Here is a 13,317-nt window from a genome sequence, read left to right on the forward strand (position 1 = left end):
TTGAGTACATGTACTTAGTTACTTTCCACCACTGATTATTGATTCCAATTGAGATCACTGCATGTCATCACTGGCACCAGCCAGGAATGTGAAGACTGTAGCAGGAGAAGGCGTGGCCTGTCACTTAGCAACCATATAAACACTGACCCTCAGAGGACGACAATGCGGAAGGTTTGGATTCTAGCTTCATTAATTGAATCAATGTGTTCATTCGTCAAAGATGAGAAATGTCAACGTTTGTTTTTGTTTGTCGCCATCGATCAAGACTATCATAGATGTATTTCATCGAGTCTGACTTTTACTTTCGTATCTGCAAATGTCAGAATCGATTAAATACATCTATGATAGTCTTGATCCAATGCTATTTTTGTTTGCATTATGCTTTGGCTCATGCATTCCCTGAAAGTGCGCTACAAGGTTGTTGACAGTTTGACACCACGTGGTTCATTAGCATTGCATGTTTGACATTAGTTGCAAGACGAATTGAATGGGAAAGCTACATGCCTTTTGTATTAAAAAAAGAGTAAAGAAAATGCTTCCTGTTTTGTTCATAATTAAAAACGTTTTGATTTTATATTATGCAAGGGTAGAATTACACAACATTTGGGAAAATACACTTTTTACTTAAGTAAAAAACACTGATATTGTTGATGCCTTTGTTGACACTGTAGCCCGCATTTATTGATTTATCTTTTTATCATAGGCCTATACTTCTTCTGATCAAATAATTGCTTCTCAGCGAGCATTACAATGCTCAGTTTAACCGTGCAGGCAACAGTTTGCGATCATAAACATTGACAGACAGGTCTAGACCATTTATGAGTTTGCATATCTTAGATCATTGGTTCTCAAAGTGGGGTCCGGGGACCCCCAGGGGTCCTTGAGGGGGTTCCAGGGGGTCCTCAGCAAAATGTGTTAATACAGCATCACAATCATTTTAACTACTTTATCCATATTTTATATGTTGGCTATTCAAAAATAGCAGATCTACAAGCTCACAGCACGTCACTTCGTGCCGCGCTGCAAGCTTGTACATCTGCTATTTTTGAGCATTTTTAAAAAAAATCTTGAAAGTGTATTTTTTTCTTCTTCTCAAATTCTTCTTTTCTGGGGGTCCCTCGTCCGTGGCCAAATAAATATGAATTTGAGGGTCCTTGGCACGAAAAGGTTTGAGAACTACTGTCTTAGATCTAAACTGATGATGTTCATATTTTTTTATACCTATCATACCATAACATTTGCAGGGCATGACTGCAAAGACTAGCAGCAACAACTTGGTCATCACCTCGGCTGCCTTCCAAGACCACATCTCACGGAACCTACTGGATCAGACGTGGTCATCATCACATGACCCTGTGAAGATGAACCACAGGAGAAAAGCATCCACAGACGCCAGGGAAAGGGAACGGGACACAGGGACTCGGAAACATCTGCAAAAGTACCAACGCCAAGAGGAGGAAGAGTTTGTGCTTGACCCTGCACCGCCTCGTTTAACATTAGGTAAGACGTACTCACATGTTTTGCTTAAGTAAAAGTATCAATACCCTATTGTAGAAATAGTCTGTTACAAGTACAAGTTCGGTATTGACAATTTACTTTTTAGTGAAAAAGTAGAAAGGTATTGGCATCAAAATGTGCTTAAAATACCAAAAGTGAAAGTAGCCTACTCATTATGCAGAAGGTCCCATTTCACAAGTTTTCAAATGTATAAAAATCCTTTCAAAATAGCAGATCAACAAGCTCACAACGTGTCACAAAGTGACGCGGTGTGAGTGGTTTTGTAATAATAATCAAAATCTACAAAGTAACTAGTGACTAAAGTTTTCAAATATTTGAAGTGGAGTAAAAGTACAATATTTGCCTTTGAGATGTAGTGGAGTAGAAGTAAAATTATAGAAAAGAAGAAATACCTCAAAATTGTACTTAAGTACAGTACTTGAGTAAACTTACTTTCCACCACTGGGTACAGTAGAGAATTGGAAATATCCCAAATATAATATACGTATAAATAAATATATATATATATAAATATACCTACCATTACGTATGCATATTTATATTTACATGTGTACTGGATTTGGCTCCATTCTTATCTCTTCCAGCGCAGAAGATGGGTTTGGTGGCCTCCCCACCTAGAAGGCTGACAGTGGATGAGTGGACTCAGGTCAAGGTCAGGTCTGCCCGGCAGGGAGACTCCACCCAGCCCTGTGTGATATGCAGAGAGGAGTTCCGCCTTCAGCCGCAGGTGAAAGACCCCTTAACACAATATGCCTGTGTTTATTTTCTGTGAGAAACTCTTTCCTGAATGTTTTCAATGTGCATCATCGCTCCTTTTCCCCCACACACACACACACACACACACACACACACACACACACACACACACACACACACACACACACACACACACACACACACACACACACACACACACACACACACAAATACACATACAACACACACACACACACACACACACACACACACACACACACACACACACACACACACACACTCTCAATATCCCCCTCCCACCCCGGCTCTTCTATGTTCTAATCTGTGTAGACAACTGTACAAATTTACCCATACTGCCTTGGAACTCAACTGTGACGCGATGATGTAGCAATCAGTGTGTTACTGTGAGGGTCATTCAGTCTTTTGCACCTTTCTGATCCCCTTTTAAGATGCCAATCTCCTCAAGAATGCAGGGGCTAGAATACATGGCCTCACAAAGCACAGTTGCCATAGACGCGCGTGTAAATATTAGTTTGACTCAGGGAAAAAAATGTTAATTAGTGCCTGCTAACAAGGAGAAAGTGACAAGTGGGGAATCTCTGTTGATTTGACATACATCCGCAAGCCCCTTCATTCATCGTGCAGTGGTGGGGGTTGAACGGGTTGAATTCTTGTGTTTTCCAGTATTAATAGGGCAGTTCAAAAACAGCGCATACACCAGCGATCAGGGGCGTCACGGTCATTCACTGTGCGTACGACGCGACACCCTCACTCTCACAGATCTGTGATTTCATACCCCCCACTTTTTGAAAAAAAAAAAAGAAAAATTTGATAATAAATCGGTAAAATCAAGCAAAAATAAGAATTAAATAACCTAACCCTAACCCTAAAACCAAAATAAAGTAACCAAAACACGAAAAAAAAAGGTTAACATTTGACAGTTACAAATGTTTTTCACGCTTTTTCAAAAATAGCAGATCTACAAGCTCATAGCGCGTCACTCGGTGCTGCGCTATGAGCTTGTATATCTGCTATTTTTGAATAGCCAAAGTGTAAAATAAGGGGTATAGTCCACCGAAAGTCCATCCCCCCCCACCTTCTGAGAGCCTGTGACGTCCCTGCCAGTGACCACTCCACATGAGTATGTATGTATTCCTTTTTATCCTGCTTAAAGATATTTGAATATCAACCACACCTGAAATTGTCTGTGATTTCATTTTCCGTTCAGTTTCTACACTTCCTCTGACAGGGTAGCTTGTAACCTTGAGCGTTTCTACTGAGAAGTGGAAATTCTCTCTGGTCTAATGGCTTGTCGAGCTGCTGGAAATTGTGCATTGCAGGGGGGCCCCTTTCTCTGGTGATGGAGTGTGTTGGTCAGGCCAAAAACAATGGGAAATCAATATGCCTCCCCCCTGCCCTCTGGAGATCAGAGTAAACTGGTTTGTGTGCCAAGCCCCATCGCGGCGACTGTGTCCTCTCAGACGATAAAAGAAACCCTGTACAGGTTTGTGTGTGTGTTTGTGTATTGGGGGGGGGGGGGGGTCACAGCCAGCACAGTGGGGGTTATGCTGTGTCTCATTTCTCTCTTGGCAAATCACACACACACACACACACACACACACACACACACACTCTCTCTCTCTCTCTCTCTCTCTCTCTCTCTCTCTCTCTCTCTCTCTCTCTCTCTCTCTCTCTCTCTCTCTCTCTCTCTCTCTCTCTCTCTCTCTCTCTCTCTCTCTCTCTCTCTCTCTCTCTCTCTCAATACCCCTGACTGTACCTGCTGTGATGCCCCTCATAGACATTTGTGCCCCATACACTCATTTTACTCAGTTCAAGCAGTCTAAAGACAGAGAGAATGATGAAGAGATCTCGACATTGAATGTGTAATGTACGAGGGAGAAACATGGAGAGAGGTATAAGGGTATGCTCTATTGAGCACACCTCTTCTAGTTGAGAAATGTTACCCTTGACGGAAGTTCAGAACAAAAATCAATAGATCACCAATATCGCTGTAATGTGATAATAGCGCCGCCAGTAGGCAAAATAAATGACGTGAAATACATATAGCAGGACTTGTTCTTTTGTATATTGGCAGAATCCTCTTTGCTTGTGTTTGTTAATGTCTGCTAAAAGTGTGATTTTTAACTTTTTTTTGCCATACAATGACACTGAATGGATTTGGTATGTCCGGTTCCTTGATCACAGAACACAGAAGCAACAGATAAACATGATCGACAACATATCATGGCTAAAGCAGCTATACAAGCTGTAAAGGATTGGCCCAGTAAGCGTCTGGAAACAGCACAGAGTCAGGAGGTAGATTGCAACCAAAGGTGCTTTTATTCAGCCAAAGTGCACATACAGGATAACTTCGGCAGCTCCACCATGTACTAAAACTAAAGCTGAGAGTGTTTGTTTCTGGCAGCCTTTTACACTAAGCTGAGCCAATCAAGTGTCAGTCAATCAGCTAACTTCCTAGCACCCTATTGCAAAACAAACCTTATCACATTATTAGCAGCTTCCAATACACAACACAAAACCCCCCTCTCTCTTCTACTGTGGTCCAGTCCAAACCCATATATGGTGCTCGGGCACCCTGGGGACTCTTTTGCCCGAACACCCTGGAACAGACAGACATAAGCAGTATTAAAATCACAATTCAACATCCCATATATATTGCCACATATTATATTGCACTAAAACATATTGCACATTCCTCTTATGGCATTGGTTCTCAAAGTGGGGTCCGGGGACCCCCAGGGGTACTTGAGGGGGTTCCAGGGGGTCCCCAGCTAAATGATGGATAGGAACCAAATGGACCCTTATGGGTCTGTAACTCTGAGAGTGTCCATTTGGTTCTCAAAGTGGGGTCCGGGGACCCCCAGGGGTACTTGAGGGGGTTCCAGGGGGTCCCCAGCTAAATGATGGATAGGAACCAAATGGACCCTTATGGGTCTGTAACTCTGAGAATGTCCAAATGGAACCAAATGGACCCTAACGGGTCCATTTGGTTCCATTTGGACACTCTCAGAGTTAAATTAACATTGATTTTACAATATGAATTGGGGTCCCAGAGAAATAAATGCCATTAAATGGGGGTCCGTAGCCTAATGCATGTCAAACTGGGGGTCCTTGAAATTAAAATGGTTGAGAATCACTGCTAGAGCCGTAAAAATCTTCTCTTATGGGGGTCCCTGGCATATCTTTTCAAATGGGGGTCCGCGGGCTAATAAGTGTCAATTTGGGGGTCCTTGACATGAAAAAGTTTGAGAACCACTGTCTTATGGTATTGCACTGGCTATATTGCACTTGCCCATCATGATCCAATATCCTTGTGTGCAAATATACTGTGCAAAAGAGTAAAGTGCAAAAATGCTGTGCAAATATAAATAAATCAATAAATACTGTTCCAATATATATGTGCAAAATAAGTGGTGTGCAAAATAGTGCCAATTATAAGTAACGGAGGACCTCTTCGTTACACAAGCAAAGGTTCCACAGTGCTTTAACATAAGCTGTCTCTCCATTCTATAGGTGTTGCTGTCTTGCTCCCATGTGTTCCACAGAGTGTGTCTGCAGGCGTTTGAAAGGTTCTCGGGGAGGAAGTGCTGTCCCATGTGCAGGAAAGAGCAGTATGAAACCCGGCTGATCCACGATGGGGCTCGCCTCTTCAGACAGCAGTGTGCCACCAGGTCATTGATTGGTTGAATACTTTATTAGCAAGTTTGGGAAATAGTAACAACACTAGCAATAGGCTCTATGCACAGCAGCCATATTGGAAAGAAATTGGGCCTCTTCTTACTTCCTTCGCAGGTGTTACCAATGATACTAATGAAGGCTCTGTTCCATTCTGGTTAGGGTGCTGATATCGTGCATGTTGGCTCACTAGAAACACTCCATTTCGGTTCCCAAATGGCCCCTTATGGTGGGTGTGTAACTCTGAGAGTGTACAAATACGGGTCCATTTGGTTCCATTTGTACACTCTCAGAGTTATGGGGGTCCTTGAAAATAAGACACCCACTATGCCACACTAAATGGAACAGAGCCTTAATTAGTATCATTGGTAACACCTGTGAAGGAAGTAAGGAAGGGGCCCAATTCATTCCCAATATGGCTGCTGTGCATAGAGCCTATTCCATATATATTTACAGGAAGGGGGGGGAGGCGAGGGGGAGAGGATGGATCACACTCCTCCCACGGGGCTCCTTCCGTGGAGCTCGCTGAGGGAGTGCGTTGTTTGACTCTCAGGGGACAAGATAGTAGGGGATAAGATTAGATTACCTACAGTACGTCCAATTATAATTTCAGGACAGACATGTTTTTAGGTCAGTTTTAAAAGTGGATGCGGAATCGAGATTTTTAATGGCTGCTGGTAGAATGTATTTTTCCCCATGTTTGAGACAAATCTATTGGAGCTTCCTCTGGTGTTGTGCCCGCGGGCGTCTCTCACCCTAGAGACGTAGTTTGACAGGTACATGGGCACTGATCCTCGTAGTTTAAAGACCAGAGCCATTGCAAGTTGCTATACTCAGTCTTCCACCTTGAGCCATCCCAGCCTAGCAACGTGAGCTGGAATTAGGTGAGTCCTGTGTCTGAGGCTTACAGTAGTCTTATCCGTTGTAAATGTGCCATATTATGAAAACTATCACTGTTTGGCTGTATTGAAGTACTTTAAGACTGACAAAAGAACCAAATCAAATAGAGCTCAAGACTAAAAAGATACATTTAGTGTCTCCCTGGGACCCAAACGTACAAAAATACATTGTGAATTAATCACCAAGCCCTATTCAATAGTGAAAATAGACGATCTACCAGCTCACAACCCGTCGCGATGCAATGCGTTGTGAGCTTGTATCTGCTATTTTCACTATTTCTTAAAAGTGTTTTTTGAAAATGTCTTCAATTATTTTGAAAAGAAAATTTAATGCAGCAACTATTTATTTATAGTTAGATGTGAAAATATTTAGTTGGAATTCGATCTTCCTTGCAGCGTGCTCAAGGAATTTGGCGCTGATGAATCCAGTGGTTTCCCAAATAAGCCCTGGACAGACAGAGAATGGGAGTAATAACTTAGTATTGATTTTCAGTGACCCTTCCCTCTGAGGGCCTAACCTAATAAGTGGACCTTAACTGTTATGACCCTGGCCTAGGGGGACCAGGGAACACAACAAAAATACAGGGGAGACGCAGTTTACAAAGAATATAGTGTTCATTTAAGTAATCAAAATGAACGAACAGATCATAAATGAACAGATGAGGTGTGGAAATCAGTAAAGTCAGTAGTGTAATGCGTGTATGGATTATGTAGTGTAGTGTATGTGAGTGTTGCATGTGTGAACATAAATGTGGAAACAAGGAGGTGTTGGCTGGGTGAGGAGCAAAAGCAAATGAACTGAAAGAGAGCAAGAGTATAGGAGAGGCAGGCTTTTATAGGGCGTCGACACCCGGGCCCAGGTGTACGCCAATTTGGCTGATTGCCAACATCTCACTGCTCCCCAAGTCCTATTCACCTGTTTCTTGGCTGTGTGTTTTCCACTTCCTGTCGGATTTCATTGGATATCATTAGTCATCTGACCGGTTTCATTGGATTTCATTGGATCAAAAGACAGGAAGTGGAACACAGTGAAAAGCCTAGGAAACAGGTGGATAGGAACCAATGAGAAACACAAATGAATACAAAGCAACTTTAAACCATAACCATATAACCTTAGAGTGACATATATAACATACTACTATACAGGGAACCGTCACATAACCATGCCAGGAAAATGCCCCCAACAGCATAACAGACCCAGTGGACCCCCGCCCCTCACTGTAGGCCTAGGGGTCAAACATTCAGCCCTGTACCATTCTCTTGGTGTATGGCACACATGCAGTCGCCCACTTGTGGAGAATATGGTGAAGGATGACTCGTCTGACCATATCACGTTTCTTCACATCTCTGTAGACGGGACCGTACCTATGTTCCCCGGGTCCTATGATCCCCGGGGTGCTCCTTCCATTCCGACATCTCGCTACTCCGACTAGTGGCTTCCGCGTGCGGTTAGGGTTAGGTATAGGGTTCGTTAACGTCGGAAGGCGACATGTCGGAAAGGCGAAATGCACCCATGTTCCCCCCTTTGCACCACTGAACCTTCAAATCGTCTCTGTTATCTCTTATGTTACTTTTCAGGATTCAAATTCAAAGACAGCAAAAGTAGCAGATCTACAAGCTCAAAACTTGTGGATCTGCTACTTTTGCTACTTTTGTGTGTTGCTGTAGTATGATCAAGTTGGGCATTCATTTACAAAAAAACTAAACGTTTTGTCTTTGTAATGAGGGGATTACGTATACACACTTTACTCTTGCCATCTTGATCCAAAATCGAAGTCCATTGGGCCAGCTCAGCATTTTATTACATGCCACACAGCATGGTGTTAATTGCTTAATTGCATGATGCACTACACCTGTTTGGAAGCATCTGCATTTATTTAGGTGTTTCCATTGTCTGTAGGATTCAAGCATGCTGGCGGGGCTATGTGGCTCGTAAGTGGTACAGTAACATGAAGAAGACCAATCCCCCAAAAGATCTACAGCTGCGCCGCAAATTCTTCGAAAAAAAGGTGCGTTGAGTTGCATCTGTGTCTCATTAAATACCAATGGGATAAATATTTGCAGAAAACTCTTAGGATTTAGAAGGCGTTTTTTGAATTGGCCTCAGGTGTAAATGGGTTAAACAAACAGGCCTCAGTTGAAGATGTGATTGGAATCAGTGTACTGTAGACTACAGACATTCTCGCAGGGGCGTGGAGCTCTCGGCATGTTGATTCTAAGGATGTGTCAATGGCATATTAATGAGGGCTTGATTCTACAGATGTGGCATATTGGCATAATTAATAGGTCCTATTAATTATGCTAAAATAGGGCAAAGTGTGAGACACCATAAAGGTCCTTTAGGGATGTTTGGACATGGATTCTTCTGGTGATTTATGGGACGTGTGGAATGGGACTTTAATTCATAATTCATACTTGGTTGAATGACAGTGTGGGGGCCCACACAAAATATTGTATTTATACTTTATTTTTATATTAAGTTGAAACAGTTGAAGTTGGGATCAGCCTTTAGTTCACATTGAACATACAACATACAAGTACTCTGTACTTCCTGCAACCTCCACTGACATCCACTGATCATTTTGCCGTGGCAAGTATCACATCTAAGGCCTCTGGGTTTCGACTACATAGGGACTCACTGACCCCAACGTGCACTTATTCATATAAACGGGCACGTACAAATACACATACACATACATGCACATTGCGCATGCACAGTCGGCCCCCCTCACCCTTTCGACCTCCTTTGATGCATTGTGAATCATACACTGCTTGTCAACTAATTATGGAGAGTGTGTGTTTTAGTCAAACAGTCTGGACATTCCAGCAGGGTCCTCGGCTGTGGCCCGACCCCTGTGTCAGCCTCCCTACTATGTGATAGTTAAGGACAGGTGAGCGAGGGGAGGGGAGAGGGGGCGAGAGGTATAGGGACTGAGAGTCTGGCGGTAAGCTGAGGTTACCTGATGCTGGTTGTCATTGCAGGCATTGTTCTCTTGTCCAATTTCACAAGCTATAAATCCCAGGGATACTTTGACTTATTGGAGAGAGAATGAGCCCTGAACTCCAGGGCTGCCAGCGGACAGAACCGGTTGGCTCTTTTGCCTGTGGGGCGGCTCGGTGGAAAAGGGAAGATTGCCACCTAGTGAGAAACAAACCTCCCCCCAAGAGGGGCTGGGGCCACGTCTCACCGCCGGGTGACTGTGGGATCACACCATATAGCCACCGATCCCTTGACTGCTCAAGTCAAATGTTTTTTAAAAATGTCAAATTAAATAATTCAGGGTGACGCTCTTAAGTTCACAAACACATCTATCTCACAAGTCTTATTTCCGGTGTGTCGCCAGACTGGTTCCTTCGCACAGGTATACTGTATGTCTGATGGCTTGTTTGAAAGAGGCCACATGTCACATGTACGTATGTCTTAAGTGCAGTGTAATCAGGCAGAGTGCCTCTACAGTCCTGATGAAGCAAGGCTGACGACTGGAGGCCGGCAGGCCACACTGTACTGCACTGTACTGTACTGTACTGTACTGTACTGTACTGTACTGTACTGTACTGTACTGTGAGGGTCAGAGTGTCCTACTCATCCGTCCCCCCATCATTGTCCATCATCTTGCCTGTAAACCATGCTGTAACATGCCACGTAAACAAAAAGACAGAGTTTATTGGTCCAATTAACTCTAGTTCTAACAGATTAAGCTGTGGTAAATGGCCCATGTGTTCAGGCCCCTGTCATGGGTCTGAGTTTCAGTCATTGTACACCAGAGAGACCTGTGATTGGGACTGGGTGGCCTCGGACGCGCATGAAAGATCTCACAGCTCTGAAGTCCGATTTATACTTTGAAGTATGGCGGTGACGCACGCTGCAAATGGCCGATCTACAAGCTTACAACCGTGGCGTTTTTGGATAGTGTCCCACGCATGACACCGCCTTACGATGGAACATAATTAGTCAGTAAAAGGTTTGTCATCTCCGATCTGTAAGAACTATAAGCTGGGATTACACACTGCAGTGAATGAAGTGTCTCGACTCTTGAGTCACTTGATTTTCAGCGGAAAGACTATTTGCTTAGTCGCGTTGACTGTACAGTACGTACAATGGAGGGGGGGGATTCTGGATGGAAAGGCCTGTTGATTGGGTTTCTTTAGTGCGTGTGAGGTAATGGGAGCAGCGCCATGCACTCCCCATCCTCGTGTTTCGGTGAACTTCCTGTTTAACCCAACGATAGAAGGGGACAATAAAGCATCTTTGTCCACCGAAGCAGCAGCTGTTCGTAGCAGCCAATCTACGAGACTCGGAAATCTTGATCTTATCACAGTGGCTGATCCCGATGGCCAGCTTTCCATTTCTACCTGTTTCGGCGGTCCGACCCTGTGTCAACACATTAAGGGGATAACCACTGACATAGATGGATTGCCGCAAGATAACACCTCTGCCCCCCCCCCCCCCCCTCTCTCTTTCCTCCCCCGGTCCGCTCTCCTGTGCACGTCGTCTACTGTTATGTGAGGCAAGACAAAGTTCACCAGGGCCTGTGTTGTTTACCATGACTGTAGAAGACAGCCAGGCTCATAAACCCCTCCTAACAGTTGTTTAATTTGTGATAATAAAAGAATTATGTCACTGTGACACGGGATACGGGATGTGTGCACATGTAAGAGAGAGAACCAAGTGCACGCACGTGTGTGTGTGTGTGTGTGTGTGTGTGTGTGTGTGTGTGTGTGTGTGTGTGTGTGTGTGTGTGTGTGTGTGTGTGTGCACGCGCGCGCAGCCGTGTGTGCATGTGAACCAACTGCATGTTTCCATGCTTCTCAGCACCGTCTGCCTTCCTTTTTTCCCCCCATTTTCATTCATTTACATTCATTCTCCATGTTAGTGGGACACACGGCTGTCTTGATCTAGATGTCTTGTACATCGGAATAATACGGACCCTCCCCTAATATTTTGTCACTGATGTGCACTTTTCCATTTTTTCCCTAATTAGCTGGAGGAGTTAAATGACAGCTTTCTCCAATACTGTCACACGGACGTTGAGGCTTTTCTGAGCGATATCGACCGCACCTTGTCATGGAGCAGGCGGGTGTTCGACCAGATGGAGAGCGAGCGTGTCTCTGAACCACGAAACGAGGACTGGGACAGAATACAAAACCAGGTTGGGGAACGAAATGTGCCACCCTGAACCAAGTGAAATGAGAGTGGAAACAATCTAATCCTAGTCTCATTCTCCTTGTGGCCTTGCCTCGTCACTTAACATGTTATTGCTTGTTCAGCAGCAACTGCATCCCATCTGTTATACAGAAATAATACAATACAAATAATCTCTCTCATGGCGATCATTCATTTAAGAATAAGTGGCAGTGGGTAGGTTAATAATCCTCTGCTTTTACAACAAAAACACACAGAAAACAACCTGGTCTGATAACACACGCCAGGCTTTTCAACGCCTTGACTCTTCCATGGAAAGGAAAGGAACAGAAAGTGTAGATTTGCTGTTCCATAGGGCTCCATTGTTGCTGTCGAGCACCAGACTTTTATGGCAGCCAGTAGCTTTTTCCACTGTAGGGTGGGGGCACGAAGGGTAGTGGAAAGGAGACATCTTTCCTTTTTCCTTTATCTGGTGCGAAAAGGTTACATACAGGACAGGGGCTGCTCAACCTTGACACGGGGGTATCAAACGGTGAACATGTTTTTGCCACATAGCTTTGAGCTTTCTCATGGGAGCAAACACTATAAAACAGAGCACTTCTCATTATCAAACATTTTAACGGTGAGGCCTGTTGATTGTCTCTCAATATGGAATAGGAAGCTGTCTTTGGGTTAATCATTGGTGGAGCTATATGGAGACCTCCTTCATTTTTATTGGGATAGCAGCAGATGTTGTATTAACATGCAATGCATGTCTTTCTTAGCATACTGGACAATGGCCCAGAGTTCTCCTACCATGTCTGGGGATTGTATTCAGGGGCAAACCCGCTTCTCAAGAGAACCTATAATTCTCTTGTCTACACTACAGAATAATCAAAGACATGAATTTGTTCCATTGAATTATCAGTGCATTTCAGATTTCAACATTGCTGGAAGTTGACAGAGCTAAGCTAACCACAGCGCTAATGCAGTTGTTGCTTTTCACTGTGTGGCAGGTCATTCAGAAGGATGTATGGGAGTGTGCCATCTGCCTGACGTCACTCTGCAGCCCCAGGCAGGGAGGTGAGGCAGGGAGACGCACTGTCCTCCTGTCATGTTCCCACCTCTTCCACCAGCGCTGTCTGGAGGCTTTCGAGTCATTCTGTGTGGACAGAAGACCCACTTGCCCCCTGTGTAGATCTGCCTACTACAAAAGACTTGTCTGAGCCCTTAAAAATGGATTTGTCCGATTTTGTGATCTCTATGTTGATAAACGCAGACTTTAAATCAGATTTAGGCCATAAATTGATACAGGTAATTGAGTGTCAAAATAACCCCACAAAACAATAAAGCAAAAATATGTTT

At 43.9% G+C, this 13,317-nt stretch overlaps 1 protein-coding gene across 1 annotated transcript; it reads left to right on the forward strand.

Annotated features, from left to right (window-relative positions):
• Positions 1–1,247: 1,247 nt before the first annotated feature.
• rnf32 (ring finger protein 32) lies at positions 1,248–13,178 on the forward strand (the record flags this gene model as incomplete). Its single annotated transcript, XM_084048742.1, has 6 exons — positions 1,248–1,500; positions 2,103–2,245; positions 5,770–5,927; positions 8,731–8,839; positions 11,813–11,980; positions 12,969–13,178. The coding sequence occupies 6 exons, from the start codon at positions 1,248–1,250 to the stop codon at positions 13,176–13,178; spliced, it is 1,041 nt and encodes a 346-aa protein (XP_083904868.1).
• Positions 13,179–13,317: the final 139 nt, after the last annotated feature.

The sequence above is a fragment of the Gymnoscopelus microlampas genome (genome assembly GCF_963454915.1).
Source record: "Gymnoscopelus microlampas genome assembly, chromosome: 22".
In the NCBI taxonomy this organism is placed as follows: domain Eukaryota; kingdom Metazoa; phylum Chordata; class Actinopteri; order Myctophiformes; family Myctophidae; genus Gymnoscopelus; species Gymnoscopelus microlampas.